At 45.8% G+C, this 18,696-nt stretch overlaps 1 protein-coding gene across 4 annotated transcripts; it reads right to left on the bottom strand.

Moving 5' to 3' along the window:
* Positions 1–1,818: 1,818 nt before the first annotated feature.
* Cipc (CLOCK interacting pacemaker) lies at positions 1,819–18,644 on the bottom strand. 4 transcript variants are annotated; one of them, XM_047540222.1, is made up of 4 exons: positions 18,516–18,644; positions 12,930–13,116; positions 8,563–8,732; positions 1,819–5,381 (listed from the first exon to the last, which is right to left on the bottom strand). In XM_047540222.1, exons 2-4 carry the CDS (start codon positions 13,063–13,065, stop codon positions 4,488–4,490), a joined length of 1,200 nt encoding a protein of 399 aa, XP_047396178.1. In that variant the 5' UTR covers positions 13,066–13,116; positions 18,516–18,644; the 3' UTR covers positions 1,819–4,487. The 4 variants fall into 4 exon arrangements, with proteins under 4 accessions (XP_047396178.1, XP_047396176.1, XP_047396179.1 ...); XM_047540220.1 differs by lacking the exon at positions 18,516–18,644 and adding an exon at positions 18,273–18,409; XM_047540223.1 differs by lacking the exon at positions 18,516–18,644 and adding an exon at positions 18,076–18,167.
* Positions 18,645–18,696: the final 52 nt, after the last annotated feature.

The following is an 18,696-nucleotide window of genomic DNA, read 5'->3' as shown; positions in this document are numbered from 1 at the left end:
CGGCTCAAGCAACAGGCTTCCCTGAGCCTCACCGGATCTCCTCTTTGTCCTCTCTTGCTCTCTGGATTCCACTTCTTAGGGAAGATGGGTCTCCTTATTCCAGGAGGGCCCGTCTCTAGTCCTCTTTACCTTTTTTATTTCTTTTGGTACTGGGGATTGGCCCCAGGGGTGCTTTGCCACTGAGCAACCACCCCAGTCCTTTTTATTTTGAGACAGCGTCTTGCCAAGTTACTGAGGCTGGTCTGGAACTTGCGATCCTCTTTGCCGTAGCCTCCTGAGTTGCTGGGGTCCACCCATTTCTATTCTAGTCATAAGTCTCTTAAGACAATTCCGTAAAACAGAAATAATGCTTAAGACCTACAGGCTGTGACAACCCACAGGACTTTGAATTATGGTAAGATTTTTTATTCCTAGTGTCTTAAAAACCCCAGAAAGGGGCTCCCAACTGGCATAGGAAGCAGGGGGGACACCATTTCTCCCTGGAGAGCCTCTCGGCAGGCCTCGACGGAGCAGAGCCTAAGCGAGCAGGACCAAGGGAGGCCCGAGATGAAGCTGCTAAGTACACCTGTTGCAGAAAAACCACCTAATGTGACTCGGGATTATCCCCAAATACGAGCGGAATAGTTTTTTGTCATTTTAAAGTTTTATTTGTGAAATGTCAGGTCAGATGGAAGAAATCACTGGATTGCCAAGAGGAATGAAGGGAAGGGAGTAGGAGATGGGAATAGGAAAGACGGTGGAATGAATGGGACCTCACTTTCCTGTGTTCATATATGAATATACGACCAGTGTGACTCCACATCATGTCCAACCACAAGAGTAGACTCCTAGGGGCTGGGGTTGTGGCTCAGTGGTGGAGCGCTTGCCTAGCAACTGTGAGGCATGGGGTTCGATTCTCAGTACCACATTAAAAAAAAAAAAAAAAAAAAAAAGGTATTGTGTCCATCTACAAGTAAAAAAAAAAAGGGGGATCCTAATTAGAATTAAGTTATACTCCATGTATGTATAATATGTCAAATACACTCTACTGGCCGGGCATGGGGGAGCACAGTAATCCCAGAGCCTTGGGAGGCTGAGGCAGGAGGATCACAAGTTCAAAGTTAGACTCAGCAATGAAGGCACTAAGTAACTCAGTGAGACCCTGTCTCTAAATAAAATACCAAATTGGGCTGGGGGACCTGGGTTGTGGCTTAGTGGTAGAGCGCTCGCCTAGCAGGTGTGAAGCCCTGGGTTTGATCCTCAGCTCCTCAGCACATAAAAATAAAAAAATTAAAAAAGGTATTGTGCCCACTTATAACTTAAAAAATACAGATATAGGGCTGGGGATGTGACTCAGTAGTTGAGTGCCCCTCAGTTCAATCCCCAGTACCCCCACCAAAAATAAAATAAAATAAAAAAGAGCTGGGGATGTGGTTTGGTGGTTAAGTGACCCTGGGTTCAATCTCTGGTACAAAAAAAAAAAAAAAAAAGCAAAAACAAAAACAAAAACACACCAAAACACTCTACTGTCATGTATATCTAAAAAGAACAAATTTAAAAAGAAAGAAATCACTGGATTGTATTCTCCTCTCCTTCCTCCCAAACACTGCAGCATAACCCTGCGAGCCCTGGAGAGCAACGGGCCACTCATCCTTAAGACTGCCTGCATTTCCTTTATACTTACACTGGTGAAGGGCTGAACAATGAATTTCCACATATTCAAAGTCCAATCCTGAAATTCTCTAATAACATGAGTATCCACGTTTGACTTACATCAATTCAAATGTTTGCTCTAGATTTCACTCTATTTTTAAGCAGTTATAAAGCAAAACAGCCTAACAGTTTTCAAGTAAGTGACTTTTATTTTTCTCTGACATTCACAGTCAATTTCTACATAACTTCATACTTTCTCAAAATAATTCACATTTGGTAAATAAACTCCTAACTTACAGAATTCATAGCTGGAAAATCACTTCAATTTATGCACGAATTACTTTACTGCTGAAAAGAATTATAATAGAGAAGTCAGACGATACTATAATTGATAAAAAGCAGAGAGTAATAAATTACAAATGTCATTGAATTCCATTTCCATAACCAATTCAATCAGAAACTTTTTCTAGATGTTTCAATATTGCCAATAAAATCTGCCAGAAGTTCTCTTAAGGTCTGGCCTGAGCTAACACTGACTCCTCACTTTTAGAAAACAGTAGTTATGCCACGTACTTCAGACCAAATGACATCATGCAGTGCTAAGGCCATTACTACTTACAGCCTGGTGCAACCCACGGAGATCTTCTGGTTATGTCCAAGCTTCCTCCATTTGCTGATCTGGCTGCTGGCCTCAATGGATACCTCCTTCCAAGATCTAGCTTCTCTACTTGGGTTCATCTGCTTCCAGCTCAATTAGGGAAAGAACACCCATGCTAAGCGCCTAGAGACTTCCAGCTCTAGCTGCAAGATCACAGGGGACCTGGAGGTGGGGGCTGCCTCTCCCTGCCACTCAGCAGTAAGGACCGATGAAGGCTTTCCTCCTCTTTTAGTGACAGGAAGGGAACTGCAAACTTAGTCTAGGAAGAAGAGTCCAAGGGGCTTACAGCTCCACAGAGGGTTTTTCCAGTGGAATACATTTGGTTCTCAGCAAGTGTTTTCAGATTTTTGACACTCAGTAAGACTCATGACTGGTGCCCAGGCTGTCTGAATGCACCTGTCTCTATAGCTTTGCTGCCAAACATATGCTGCCAAACAGGAAGCTCCCTAGCATGGTGCAGAGCAGAGTGCCTACAGGACCACAGAGACTCAGAGGAGGCAATGGGGTGGGCCAAGAGGAAAATATTATGGAGCCGAGTCTGCTTAGAGACACATCTGCTCTGGTTTTGGAAATTCTTTCAGAAAGCAAATGGCAGGTTGATCAGAGTCTAGAGATTTTACCAAGTTGCTTATTTCTAAATCAGTCGTATCTAAATTGTACATTTGTGACCACAGTATTAGGCAATCTGAAGCCTTAGCATTTCTAAACTATGTTATGACTGCCTAGTAAATATTAGCATGGACTTCTGGGCTTAGTAAACCTCAAGGACATCTCCTTTGCAGAAAAGGTGAAGCTGGTCATAAGAACTTATTAAGGTAATTTGTTAACAACAAGATTTTCAAGAGGATAAAATTTTTAAATGAGAAGATAAAATCTTCGAAATTTTTAGACTCCAGGTATTGATATAATAAGGCTGAAAAGACTATTCATCATCTGGAGATTCCCATCCCATTCTCCTGTTTTTTTTTTTTTTTTTTTTGCGGTGCCGGGGATTGAACCCAGAGCCTTGTGCTTGCGAGGCGAGCACTCTACCCACTGAGCTATCTCCCCCGCCTCCCATTCTTCTTGAGTTGAGTGTCAGAGCAGCATCCTGCCTCTGGCTCTGCTGCCAACATCCAACGCATGGAAGGGACACAGACTGCTCCATACTTGCTCATCACACAGGAGACAGAGGGAAACTCGAGGTAGGAAAAGAAAGTGGGTAGGAGGAATGCTTCCCAACTTACTGTGGCCTCATGATCGCAACCTCAGGAAGGTTTTATTTAATTCAAAATTTACAAGCAAAATCACTTATTCCCTCTCTTACAAAAACAAAGAGAAAAAGAGGGAAAAAAAAACTTTAGCACTCAGGAACACCGAAGCTATCCTTGAGCTTTTTAGATACAAAACAGGTGGCACTGCTTTAACAAAGTGTGAGCAACCAAAATCTTCCAGCTGCGGACCAAGAGATGCTGCCCTTGTCTATTTTCTTTAGTCTCTAAGTGAGGAAAAAAAAAAAAAAGCAATTTATCAACTACAATTCCAGATGGTACTGAACTCATTCCATACCTTAAGCATCTGAAGTATTCTGCCCACGTGTTCAAGTGAAATCTGGCTTGTGAGAAAAGTGTCTGAGTCAACTGTACCCCCCTTCCCCCACTTTCCAGTCTAAGCAAACAAAGCTTTTCATGATCCACTGCTGGCACCCAGATGCAGCCCAGGCCTCCAGGCTTTCGGTCTCGCCCCGCTGGCTCGATGCCCGTGGGAGGCAGTACACCTCCTCTTATTTTTCTCTGTGACTAAGACACTCAAGGGAGGATCTATGAAGGGATCCTTATGTCGCCTACTCCCTGACTCGACAGGTGCCACTCTGCTCATCCATGTTATGGCACACCCCTGATCTGGTAGTGAGTGGGTTGGAGGGAGGTGACAGGAGAGTCCCACACGATCACCTCCCTTGCTCTGCCCTGTGATCCAGTTATGTGCTTTCAGGCTAAGGAAAAGGGACTAAAAGACACTTGGAACTGGAGGTCCTCAATGGTGCAGAGACATACATAACCTGTGCACAGACCACAGGTGAAAACAGCAGCTGCGGGTTAGCACATGGCTTCGTGAGTGAGTTAAGAGGAAGAGTTCTTAAATAAGCTTGGGGACACAGATGCAGGGAACAGCAAGAATTAAAAGAATCATTAAATCTCTGGAGGACATGCTTCCTGGGCTATATGTCTGGGTGATCAGAGAATGTTTCCAGGTCGCTGCCAGAATGACTGGACCCAGGTGTCAGAGATGCCTGCAGCCTGGCCCAAGCCTGAGGAGCCCTGCTCTTGGTGGCCTCTATGAACAGCTGGGTTTGCTCTTTCAACTGATCTAGTTCCACCTGAGTTGCCTGGTTCTGACGAATCAACTCCTTGGTTTTCAAAGTGATCTCCAGCAAACCAGACTTGTGTAGGACTACCAGGGTGTTCTGAAAGCGCCTGTGTTTGCTCTGCTGCTGCTCGGAAAAGAGATCCGGGCTGCGGCAGAGATGCTCTGCAGCCCACAGGGGTGAGCTATAATTGGCGGATAGCGGTGAGAGGGGAGAGCTGCTCTCCAAGCCGTGCAGAGTACTGTCTGACGCACAGACAGGACTGGCGGGGGACGCGAAGGTCAGGCTGGGCGCTTTAGCCACGTGGCTGCTGGACACAGGTTGAAGAGTCTGTGGACTTCCACCTGCCACCAGGGAGGGCACGCCCTGCAGAGCCGAGTCCTCAGCGAGTCTGGCACTGGCTGGGGCCGGAGCGGAGGGGCTGGATGGTGCCGCGCCAGTCTTGGGTGGCTCACTGGAAGACAGGCCAGGCCCCGGTCTCTCGGAACAGATTTTCTTCTGCATTCCACTTGCGCCTCTTTCTTCTGGGCTGAGGGAAAGGCCCCTTTTGCCAGGGTGTGGGGCTATTTTGGTGTAAGAATTCAGAATGGGCAAGTAGTTTCTGGAGTCTGATTTTTTCTCACTGGCGTGACTGGGGCTGACGGGAGACGGCACGGGTGGGTGAAGGACGAGGAGCTGTGGCTGTGCGGAGATCACCTCAAAGGAAGGCTGGACAGTCCACGACTGGAGGTGGGACGAGCTGCCGCCCTGCAAGCAAGGAAGAGAGCCGCTTACTCAGGAGGCGCGGGCTGCGGGGAGGGCGGGCGCCACTCGTGTGTAGCCGGTGTCCAGGCCCGGCGCCCTCTCGCGGCGGGGACGGGGCTGAAAAGCTGTGTCGGACAGCATGCTTTTAAAGAACTTTTCCTAAGGGAAAACTTGAGGAAATATCTATTTTTCTTCAAGTGCTATCACTCAGGAAAAGAAATCGTAGGTCAGTGAAGTAGCCGAGACAATAAAAATATGGACAGTACCATTTCCTCACCTAAGGTAAAAATCAAGACTATGTGTGACTTTACACCAAGATCTGTCTTCATTCAGTTCTGCCTGGAACCTCCTACCTGGAAACAACTTTCCGTCACATGAGTCGTGACCTATTAGGCACCTGTGGGCCCGTTTATAGAGCCACTTAAAACGGTAACAGGTACGACGTGCTGGTGGCTACAACAGGCTGGCACTGTGCGCCCTGTTTTCAATGTGTCACCTCATTTAACCCCTGCAGTAACCCCATCAGTGACCACTTCCCTTCATAAATAGAAAACGGAGGCTCAGAAGGTTGGTATAACTTGCTTAGTCACCAAGCTACTAAGTGACACAGAGGGTTCCCTCTGCCTGCCTCTAAGACCCACCTTAACCAAAGGCTGTCCTGTCTTTATTATATTACTCCTCAATTATATATTTTATTTTTAATTAAAGTACTGATTCAGAAGAAATCTAACAGAGAGGGACATGATTACTTGTCTCCAATATTGGAAAGTCAACCAGCTCCAGTCTGGTCCCAAAGATCCCGGTGTAGATGAAGCTGGGCAGAGTGGGCCTCAGAGGTTCCCAGCCTTGGTGGTCAGGTAGTGGCATCTGATTTATCTGGAGCACCTATGGATTCCGCACACATTCTGCTCCTGCACGCCGGGCCAGGAACATTAGCCCAACTACAACTCCTCTCCAGTGCAAAGGGCAGGACCATCTGGACAGCCCATTCTCGAGCCCTCTTGGTGACCAAATGTCTGGGAAGGAGGAAAGCAAGAAATGGCAGCCCCAGAAACCACAGTTTTGTCTTAGAGGAGAACTAAAATGCAGGTCTTTTGAAAGATCACCCTCATTAGCTCAGTTAGAAGCACAACTTCAGGCTATCCCCTGCGTATCCCAAGCACTGCTTTCCCAAGATGAGTTTCCTGAACTGTTCTTCCTAATGTTGCTGTTAATTTCTTCTAGTTACCAGCTTTTACAAATTTCTAAATTCAGATTCATGTCACCTGAAGGAACACAGAACAGAAGCGTAGCCCTGGACAGGACCTCAGCATCATTTCACAGTAAGACTTCACGTCTGAGATGAAGAAACCAAGTCCGTGGCACCTAACTGTGGCAAGAGCACACTGATGCCCGGAGACCTGGAATCAGCCCAGAGGAGAAGCTCTAGAACCGAGCAGCGATCCTTAAAATACCATACGGCATACAGAGGTTTTAAGTCATATTCTTGTTTTTAAAAAGTGCTGGATTCTAAAATGTTTAAAAACAAAAACTAAACAAAACTCCTAGACTACTCCAGGAGGCCAGCCTGTCCCCAAGCCTCCTATTTCCCCATGGAGCCCAGCAGCCTTGCCAGCAGGTCTCTTTGTCTGAAGAATGTGGCTCTGCTGGAAAAGCCTACTTACTCCTGGTGTGGGCTGCTCGCAGCCTCGGGAGCTGCCAGCCAGCCTGGCCTGCCACAAAGAAGGCTTAACAACAGGGCCACACAAGGAGTGACGAGAGGAGAGAAGAGCTGGGAGAAAGCTCAGGCAGCCCCGGGGGGTCAGGACAATTTCAGGTGGGCGCCACTTCCTTCCTGTCTTTATTTTCTTTTCCTTTCAATACGGAGAGCTGAGATTCCAGCTGAGACGTGGCTTACCAAGCAAAACTCCTTTCAGGACACCCTGGGCTACCTTGTTGAAACTTAGTTTGTGTTCCTCAGAAATAAGAGGTAACAGTTAAGACACTGAGGTTCCTGACATGCCATAGACACGTTCTTCTAACCTCCGACATAGATGGAAAGATCAAACGGAAGCCAGATCTCAAACTTCACAATCTTTAAGTAGCCTCATCAATGCCCCCATGCAAGAGCTCTAAGATATTTTCAGAAAACAAAGGGCAAGTTTAAATGTTCTTTAGTTTACCTCAATCTTTTCCATTCCTTGAACTTCTCTACTCTAACTTCAGCAAATTCTCAGTTTCAAACACTGGAGCTTAACTTAGATTTTCATCCACATCTTTTCTTTCATATCTAGATAATAATCTCATAATATGCATAGTTATGCAATAAATCCCCAAACTGAGTTTTTTCATCTCTGCAAAAAGCCATGTGGACTGTTGTTATAGTCATTCTCAAAGTGAAGAGCTGCCATGTCACTAATGCCATGGCTTTGGCTTGATTACTAAGAAAATGCTCAGAATGTGACAAAAGAAATATGGAATTGCCTCTGCTTCTAAAACAAGTAAATGTCTTACATTTCCAAATTCCCAGGACAAAATCAAATTTTTTTTTACCCTAGACTCTGCCATATGTTAGAACGTACCAATGAAGTGATGACATTTTGGCCTGCTTCCTTTGTAAATGACTAAAGCACTTAAGGACCCTTTGGATAAACTACAAACACAGAAATAAGGTCAGGAGCAGTGGCACAAGCCTGTAATCTCAGTTGCTTGGGAGGTTGAGGCAAGAGGATTACAAGTTCAAGGCCAGCCTGGGCAATGTAGCAAGACTTTGTCTCAAAATAAAATAAAAAGGGCTGGGGTGTGGCTCAGTGGTACAGCACTTATTTACTTGTTTAGCATGTGCAAAGCCCTGAGTTCCATCTCCAGCACTGAAGAAAACAAAATAAAAAGCAAAAACACCTCATTTTTTGAGTCTCCCAAACTTGTAAATTTTTTTTTTCCCTCAGTGCTGGGAATCAATCCAGAGCCTCGCACGTGCTAAGCAAGTGCTCTACCACTGAGCTCCATTACCAGCCTCCCATGCTCCTTTTTAAAACAGTGTCAGTAGTTGAAAGGTAACAAACTCTACCCAGGACAGAAGTACATGTTGGTGTGGTTCTAGTGTCTCTCTCTGAAATTGCTCCTTGGAGGATAGGGAGTTTGTATGTAGGATATTCAGAAACTTTCATTGGCAAAGATTTTAGGCCACATCCATCCTCCTCACCTGTTTGACCAGAACATTCTTCATGACGACCATGGGCGACAGTGTAGGGAAGGCATTGCTTGCAGCTTTGGAGCTCTGCCGTGGCCTGTCTTCTCTGCTCCAGCCTAAGGCGCTCAGCATGTCCTCGGACTCCATCTGCTCCGCAGAGCTCAGACATTCTGAGCTCCCATCTGGTGGGCAGAAGAATGGTTAGTTCACTTAGACTCTAAGCTAGGGCTCTAAACCCAGCTCCTAAGGTACTTGGACCCTGAAATGAAAAGGAATATCTGCAATAGGTACTTTTGTCCATTTTTCTGTGGCTTTAGCTTTCATTGGATTGTCCATGGCCTCCATAATTATCCCCCCAACTCCAAAAGATTCAGAACCACTATTCCTGACTTCCTCCCTTCCTCTCTTAAAGACAAAAACCCTTGTCAGAGTTCATGTGAAAGTAATCATCACGTCTACAGAGAAATGAGTTGAAGGCTTCAAAGTTGTCCATTACTTTCAAGAATCTGATGCTGAGAAGAGTGTGTAACCCCAGGCAGATTAAGAATTAAGAGGTTCTGGGCACTAGAAGATATAAGATTAAAAAAAAATCTGGGGCTGGGGAGATAGCTCAGTTGGTAGAGTGCTTGCCTCGTAAGCACAAGGCCCTGGGTTCCATCCCCAGCACTGCAAAAAAAAAAAAAAAAAAAAAAATCTGCTAATCTCTAATTTACATCCATGCTGAAATTAAAATAGCTTCTTCCTGAATTTTCCAATTGTAAAATTCTGGATTAGTTTGTCAAAACCGAAGTTTAAATGTTTCTCTTCTCTATTGTTCCCTTCTACCCCGTTAAGCACCCGGGATCCTTCACAATGAGTGAAGGAAGGGTGCTCTACAAGGCAAAGAGAACAAGGGCCCCTGTGGAAACTCTGTACAAAAAGGATGTGGTTAGATACCTGCAAGAGTAAACCAAAAGGCGTCTGGGATTATGAGAACTGCTCCTCAAGAGTCTCAGGATAATCCGATAAGGTAGGACTGGAGGGTAAATGTTACTTAAATGAGTGCAACTATCAACAATTTCATTTTCTGCAGCATGGCAAAGACTTCAATCAGGACATTCAACAGAGGTATGATTAAGAATCTCCAGTGATACTTCTCAAAAATTATGCGTGTCCGGGTCCTACCCTTGATCCAACTGAACTAATTTACCTCTTTCCTAGGTAGATGTATTTTCATAGAGCAAAGTAATCCAAAAGTGCTCCCAGCTAAGAACTATTAAGCCAGAAACAAGTGACACCAGCAGCACTGTGCACACGCCATACCTGGATCTTATTTCTAAATGCCATTCTGCATATGAAGGAAAGCAGGGGCTCCTGCGCAGCTTGGAAACAGCTGATTCCAAGACTTTGGCAGGGAAGGTACAAGATGAGTCTGGACAGCTTATTGTCCTAGAATGCGAAGAGGTGCTCAAACACTAACGGGAATGTCAAAAAGACACAGGGGCTACCTAGATGGGACTCCCACTGACCAAATTTGGGACAATGTATTAGAAATAATGATGTTAATGGACTGACAAGCTGAATAATAAAAGAATCCCATGAATTCATCACGATACTCAAAAAGGTGCCAGGGAGTGAACCGGGATGCTTCACTGAGCTACATCCCCAGTCTCCCCTCTCTTTTTAAAATTCTGAGACAGGGTCTCGCTAAGCTGCTGAGGATCTAGCTAAGTTGCCAAGGCTGGTCTTGAACTTACAACTCTCCTCCCTCAGTCTCCTGAGTTGCTGGGATTACAGGAACACACCACCATGTCTGGCAGAATGTCCTTATTTTTAGGGGATTCACACTGAAGTATTATATGTCAAATGTTTGAAACTCAAATAGATCAGGCTGTGTGTATGTATATATGGAGAGAGAGAGAGAGAGAGAGACCAAAAGGAAAAGATACAGTATATATGGAAAAATGGTTACACCCAGTAAATTGGAGCAAAAACATCTTTCTTATGAGATATTCACTGGCTTTTATATGGACCCCCTCTACTGGACTGGAGCTGAGCCCAGGAGTGCTCTACCACTGAACAACAAACACCTGCTTCCTTTTACTTATTTATTTTAAGAGAGGGTCTCATTAAGTTGTCCAGGCTGCCCTTGAACTTGCAGTTCTCCTGGCTAACCTCCTGAGTAGCTGGGATTACAGGTGTGTGCCACCATGCCCAGCACTTTTGTATAGATTTGAAATGTTTCAAAATATAAAATTGGGAAAATAATTAAAATGAAACAGGGGAGGGGGGAAGGGAAAAAATAACAGAATGAATCAAACAACATTACCCTATGTAAATTTATGATTACACAAATGGTATGCCTTTACGCCATGTACAAACAGAGAAACAACATGTATCCCATTTGTTTACAATTAAAAAAAAGTAAAAAAAATACTAATGTTTTAAATATTATTTTCATATTGAGCAGTAAGTCTTCTGATTCTAAAAAAAAAAAAAAAAAAAAAAAAAAAAAAGAAACATTATCTTGGTTTTTCATCACACTCCAAGATAACTGGCAGTGACAGAATGACCTGCACCTGGCCTAGGAGTGGCTGGAGGCATTCACTAGGGTCACTTGGTAGGGCATGAGGAGTTTGATTATTTTTAATACCACTCTATGTCAGAATAACACAGGGCTTATTAAAAGAACTGGCTTGATGAAGTACTGGCTTGAAAAGAGTACTATAATGTCAACAGCACTGGGAATTAGATAATAAAACTGTGGATAATGTTTATTCTTTGACTTTTCTAGGTTTCTACAATGAGCATGTATTACCTTCATGATATGAAAACCAGACAAAAAAGCAAACATGATTTTAAAAGAAAAAGGGGAAAGTTTCCCAAACCTGTCTGATTATATGCCGGAGATACTTGTTTTAAAACCCCACGTCCCAAGGCCTTCCCCGGTCCCTCGGAATCAGCATCTCCAGGAGAGGGTCTGAGGATCAGTGTCTTAATGCATGCTGCCAGCGAGCCTGATAACCAGGCAGACTGGGAAACAGCGCTCTGAGACGGAAAAGAAAAACCCCAAGGCTGCAGTTGGCTCAGCCTTTGCTGGGCTGCCCTGCCAGGCAACTAATTCTTCTCATTCTAATCCCTCGGTCAGGGCTCTGCCCTCTCTGAGTAATGGTCTATTTATACTTGGGCTTCTTTTCAGCATGACGACGAGGTGAGAACACATCAATCTCAGGATGGGAAAGTTCTAGTTTTCCTAACAGCTGCCTTTCTCACTATACATGAGTAAATAACAACACTGATCGATTTGTCTCTGGGAACTTGGATGATATCACTCTTCCCCTAGAGCAGGTTTCACTCTCAGGATGCTAATTCAGCCCAAAATATGGCACCTCCATTCTCTGAGCCAAAAATGTTGCCACCAGTTCAACATTTGAGGTAGTTCAAGCCACTCCCTTGGACCTGGAAATGAAAAGAAACCTCAGCAAAAATTAGGAGATTCACAGGGGATGTAGCAAGTCCTTTGGATTAGGTTTAAGACAAGCTAGTGAAGAAAACTTCTCCACTTTCTTGTCTAATAGATACCTGAGGGTAGGATTGAGCCAGTGGCTCACAGACCAAATACCAAATGACATATTGGGAAGGAAAGATTGTTGGGAGGAGGGCACTTTTTAAAAATAAAAAAAAAAAAAACTTTCTTAGTAAAAAAGTTCCCTCAACAAATTGTAGCCATGTACCACACAGCAATGGTTTGGTCAATTCTGGAGGACAGGGTGGTGCAGCCTTGGTGTGTAGTAGGCTCTGCCATCTAGGTTTGTGTAAATGTACTCTTCAGTATTCACATAATGATGAAATCACCTAAGGACGAGTTTCCCAGGACAAGTCCCCTCACTAAGTGATGCCTGACAGCCCTACTTTTAAACTGGCAGACCAAATTTGTTACATGGTCATAACAGGCAGTAGTACTTTCTCCCTGCCATGTTCCTGTGAAAAAGGAGCTGACATAATGGAATTGAGCCTTCAAATATTTTTTCCAGCAATCGTCTGCAGAAGTTGGAAATGTAAGATTGGAGGTGGAGAGTCTTGAACTGGGGACGTAGCTCAGCAGTAGAGTGCTTGCCCAGCATGTGCCTGGCCCTGGGCTCCATGCTCAGCACCACAAAAGATAAAGTTGAGAGCCTAAGTTGAAAAAAAGATGTCAAATCACTCTTTCAGCACTAATCCCACAGTGACTTTGACTGATATCCTGCCATATGGAATCAGAATGACCATTTTAAGAGATCAGATAGTCATTTATCCTGTGTGTTAAAGCTTCTCATTCTTATCACACAAATGAGTTTTAGGGAGGAAATTTTTCAGGCACATCATTCATTATCATGTAGAAAGGATGAGATATTTTTAACCTGAAAATCCAGAGTCCTTATCTGACTCTGCAGCCACCAAGCCGAGTTGACGAGTTCCTTTTTTCATCTCTGTTCCTCTGCCTGGCTTGGCCGAGAGTCTTCTGGGGCTCTCTCGGGATGGGATTTTCCTCTCCATGTTTTATTAGGCTGGAAGCGAGTTCCTGGTACTCTTTTCATCTGGATTGCCCTAAGAAAAACAGTTACATAAGAAGTCACTGCCTGGGGAGCTGAAACAGGTGATCCAAACAGTGCATGAAGTTCAGGGTCAAGAACACGGGCCTCGCCCACTTCTGCCGTATCTTCTCAGTGGCTTCAGTGGACAAAAGCTTCAAGTTTACTAAACAGAATGGCTTCCACCCAAAAGGAGATCACGGTCCTCCTGCTGCCCTGTAGTTCCATTACAAATCCAAGGCCCGCAAACCACACTCAGTGGAAGCTTTGTGAGCTGCTAACAAAAGCGCATTTGATTAGGCTTTTTGGAATGGGTGACCAAGTCATCACCCTCCTGCTCCCTGCGGAGAGGTAACATCAACCAATGGCGTACATCTGCAGGCTCCTGACCTACTGCCACCACCCAGGACGTACAGCGTTCATGTATACTTCCTAGTTCTTTGAATAAAGAACTGAAGAGAGTAAAAACAACATATATGCACGCTACTTGGGGGCTTAAAAAATGTTTTTTAGGGGTGTAGTATAACTCAGTGGCAGAGTGCTTACTTAGCATAAATAAGGCCCTGAGTTCAATCCCCAGCACCACAAAAATAAACAATAAACATTCCCCAGCACCACAAAATTAAACAAACAACAAAAAAATCACTTTTATATGTAAATAATGTCATACATAATAAAGTGCTTATATAAAGGTACATAACATATGTTATTTTACTAGAGTCTCATAATGTTTTCTTTAGTTGTGATCCCATTTTACAGAGGAGGAAGTTGAGGTTCAGATAAGTTGCCATCAGTCATTTAAAAATATTTATCAGTGCTCACTATAAAAATCGGGCATTCTTTTAGGACTGGGGACATAGAGTGAACAGGACAGACATGTCCACTTTCTTCTTGGAGCTTGTGATCTAGAAAAAGAGGCAGGCGTTAATCAAGGACTCCCATAAGTAATGACTATTTTGATAAAAGAAATGAAGGGTCAGGACTAACAGTCTGGGGGACTAAGGAAGGGCCACGTAGCTCAGATTGAAGGATGAGGAGTTAGTAGGACTAACCAGGTAAAAAGGGACCAGTGGATTGTGCTGGCGTGTTTCAGGCAGTGGGAGAAGTCGTAAGGACCTTGGCATATTCAGAGCTGAATGGCAGCAAAATCACAGGGAGAGGGACAGAATGCCAGGCGCTGACCCTGGGGAGCGGTGCGGGATAGAAAGGCAGTGCCTGGGACGGTGTTAAGAGCAGTGGGAGTCACTGAAGGGAGTCACATCACCCAGAAGAGTAGCGTGATCAGATCTGCACTCTTAAAAGCGTTTTTGATGAGAACTGAGACTAAAGCAGAGACAGGTGAAGTGGCCTGAGATCATCGGGAGGCCACCATGGCAATCCAGGATCATTTCAGTGGTGGTCCTGGAGGAGATGAGAAGGGAAAGAGGCTGACCTGATGGGACTTGGTTAGTATGCGGGGGTGGAGAGTAGCTGATGGTACCATTTTCTAAGCTAGGGAGCCCCAAAAGAACACAGCAGGGAGCTGGGTGGAGTGGCAGGGGTGGCCAGGCTATTCAGTTTGGTCACCTAGAGACTGAAGCAAGTAGAGATGGTGGGTAGGAAGAAGTCACGTGTAGGACGACTAAAGGCCAGGGAAGACACCCAAGCTTGCCTCAGACATACAGCTAGTCCAGCATAGCCAGACCTGGGCTCACAGTGCAAGAATGAGACAAATCAGCCCAACAAAGGGCCAGCAGAAGCTGAGAACATTCAACCTTTAACAAACATTTGAGTCACCACGATGGGAGCTGTAAGGCAGGGATAAGAGCACAAAGGACATCACAGGCATAAAGACAGCAGGGAGCCAGAAGAAACACTGATGATAATAATGAATCTAGGCGGTGTATGCAAGGCCTGGCAATGTGTGAATGCACAGTCCATTCATGACTCCAGCCCACAGTCCTCCTGAGTGGACAGAAACTTGAGTCCCCTGCCCCACAGCACTGTGCCTGGAATACCCTGAAGTGCACGCCTGAACATTTCTGCAAATATAAGATCGAATGAGGAACATCAGAGGAAGGAGTCACGATGAGGTTAAACAGAAGGTAAGAGCAAACCCCTGGCTCGCACTTTGCATTCAGTCGGAGCAGACTGAAGGGAGCACCAACTGGTTTAAAAACAATTACAAGTAAAAACTATTTGGCCTCACACCTCATTTAAGTGGGACTGGCTTCCTCACTCAATTCATGTCAAATAAAGTACCCTTTCACAGGTCACACGTTTAATCCTGTGTGCATAAAAGATGAACAATGGCCCTGTCACATCTTGCAGAGCACCAGGCAAAAGCAATGTCAATTTGACAGCTATGATGTTTGACAGCATGGACAATCCAGTATAAAAAGCAGACTAAAATGTAAAATTGTATCTCTAATTAAATCAGGATTCTTTTGTATAAACCCAACAAGTATGCACAGTGTAATTTTCCTTAAATAATACTGTCCAAAAATGAATAGGAACTTCTTCAAAATGGAGGGAGACACAGCATGTGGATGGGTCTTCAGACTGATGGGGGTCTGACCGGGCTGCTGATCCAGCTTAGCAAGGCAGCTCATGTTAGCGGTAACTAATTAAGAACCTGACAAAATGTCACATTATCTTAATAAATGTGAATTATTTTACAGGTATTTTAGAGAAAGCATCCCAATTTAGTCTTCTACAGTTCTCATGACAAGGCCGTGGAAGAGAAACTTGAGTTTGCTACCGTATTATCAGAGCGTAACCAACGAAGCTACAGAAAACACACAGGGATTTAGTCTGACTCATTGAGAACTTGCAGGATATTGACTGAGGCATCAAAATGCTGAAACACTGACAAATGGGTTCAAAGGTTTAAAATTTTAGAACCTGGGAGTTGGTGGCAGTTGGAAAGAATGTAAAATTGGCTTCAGCAGGGCATCAATGAGCCATTAACATCAGAGCCAGGTGTACACAGCACACCATGAAGTTCTGGACTAAGTAGGGCGATGGCATCTCCAACCAGCCCTTCCCAAACCAGGGGTCTTGAAAATCTCATTCTGAAAACCTCAGTAAGTTGCCAGACTTTTTCTCCTGGGTATTATTTTAAAGTTAGAGGCTCACAAGCTGAGGAGGAGTTGAAACTGGATTATTAAGCTCACCCTGGCTCTCATCTCTGCTTCCTGGTACAGCCAGGGAAGAGGCTCTACCAACATCTCAGACTCCAGGTACCCTACTCTGCATTAGAAGGGTTAATTTAAGTTAATTAGAGTAGACCCTAATTGGGCATTTTACGGATGTATACGTAATGCATTGTCCAAAAGATTTCCACAGATGACAGTACATGCTAAATTCATATTGGAGGGTTAATCAATAAACACATGAATTTATATAAATAGAAAATTCTAGCAAGTGCATACGTCTATTTTTGTACTTCTTAGAGTCTAATTATTCATTTCCTTGACCTCAAGGGTTGTGTTTTCATCTTTGCAACCTCAGCGCCCAACAATGAGTATGTGAGGTATTCAAGAGAATAATAAATTCCAACCAATCTCTGTCCTGCTGAGTCTCCAACAGCCCGAGCAGCTTTGCTGTCAACGAAATACTTGAACAGCTTGAAGGGCAAGACTATGCATTTCCAAACACCATGATCACCTCTAGATCTAACCTCCAGGTCTGGTCCCATGCAGGAAACAGATATCTAAACTACCCTTTATTCTCAGGTGAAACCTCAGGGACAAACCCACAAACCAAATTAAAAGTTGGTGTAATTCAGAATCTCCATAGAGATTCAAGCTTATGATAAATAGGAGACCCAAGAATTACAAAGAAAGGGTCTGACACCCAGCCTGGCTCTCTCCTTTTATAGATACTTGACAACATTCCAGGGAGCTCACGTTGCTTTTAAACTGTGTCACGTGTATAACGTGTGCACGGAGGTGTGAGGTGAAAGCAGAAGCTTAAATACAATAAAGTGGCAAGGCCATACAAAATAAAGAAATTGCAGCCACAAAACCATAGAATTAAAAATACGTTATTAGGTTTTCTCTGGAACTGTGTTCTTTTGGTCTGCATATTCAGAAACACCATTCTGGGGGGAACATCTGTGAATTTTAATGGGGGGAAAACTCCATCTTCCTAAATCTTTAATATTCATCTTCCCCTTCACAGTCATTCCCATTCCCAACCTGGCTGAAAATTTATTTCAAAGATCCTGAAATCCGATTCTATAAAATATTCCTGTGTTTGAAACCAGGTGTGGTGTTCTCCATCTTTACCTTTCAAAGGGATCAGATTAGAGAACTTCCTTATAACCCTCTCCTGCAAAAAGAGTTCACAATAACAGTGCCCACCTCTCCATTTGCACCAGCCCACACTGCATCTGTGCCAGACAGCATGTGCACCCTCCAGGCGTCCACCAGCCTGCCAGCTCAGCAGGGCAGAACTGGGCAGACCCTAGGACTGTGCTGTGACTGGCATACCACTAGTCTCCCAGGGCAAACGCCCAGGCAATGCGTACTGCCAGCGCCTGGGTAATAACAAGGAGCCTGGCTTTGGCCTGGGCCGGGACCAGAACTACCCTCAACCCACTCACACCAACTCCTTACTTGGCACTACTGCTTTCTCCCCCACACCCCTACCCTGGCATCACGCCTAGCAAGCAGACTACCGGAGAGAAATAACCAACAAAGCGGGGGACAGCAGGGGTTCGGAAAGGGCAGCACACCTGCGTCCTGGGCCCAGAACGCAGCTCCTAACTGGGGGTCCAGGACCCTCACCCGGTTAGCAGCTCTTGTGCCCACTCACCTGCCCATTCCCAGGCCTTCTGCTCACAGCCCAGGCCCCCAGGGGCACAGCAGGGCCCACCTGCCCTAACGAACTCACCCAACTTGTTCGTGCACAAGCCCCCTTCCCACGCACAGTCCCCTCCTCGCCCGCGAGTCCCCTTCCCACGCAGGCCAGCTGCTCACGGAAAACCAACTTAATGGGGGCAAAGGTGGCGCGTTCCTCTGCTCCCAACACTCGGGCCTCGGTCCCCCGAAAGTCGCGGTTCTCCTGGCTGTCCACTTCTCTTCCCCATTCCCCTACTCCCACCTGCTTTCCCCGCGCTCCTCGCCCAAGCCCGCGCGGGTCGCGCCATCCCTGACCCTGCCCCCGGGCGAGCCCTCCCTTTCTCACCTAGGGCCAGGGTCGCTGCTCCACGACCGGCCCGGTGCGTCAGGTGGCGCATGCGCGAGCCCGGCCCCACGGCTCCATGACAACCCCGTCTCCGCCGGGTCTCCAGCTGTCCCCCCGGCCTCCCGCCCATTTCTCCTCCCCCGGCCTCCGCGACGGCTGTCGCCAGCCACGTGACCCGGCTCGGAGGACTCGGCACCATGGAGATTGCGCGCTCTTCTCCTAGAGGGGCCCCGGGAGACGCACCTTTCCTTGCCTCCGCCGGAAGGGACGTCGCACGGAGGCCCGCGCTCTCCGCGGCGGGCGTGCGTCTCTATTGTTGGTTGCCGAGGCCCCGCCGCCATTTTGTAGGGGTCCCGGCGCCCTGGGCGGCGTTCAGGCCTCGAGGTGGGGTTTCGAGGGGCAGGGGTGGGCCGGCCCCAAGCCC

This window comes from Sciurus carolinensis, chromosome 2 (assembly GCF_902686445.1).
Source record: "Sciurus carolinensis chromosome 2, mSciCar1.2, whole genome shotgun sequence".
Taxonomy (NCBI): domain Eukaryota; kingdom Metazoa; phylum Chordata; class Mammalia; order Rodentia; family Sciuridae; genus Sciurus; species Sciurus carolinensis.
Note: the sequence above shows the minus strand (reverse complement) of the source record. Positions and strands in the feature narration are given on the sequence as shown.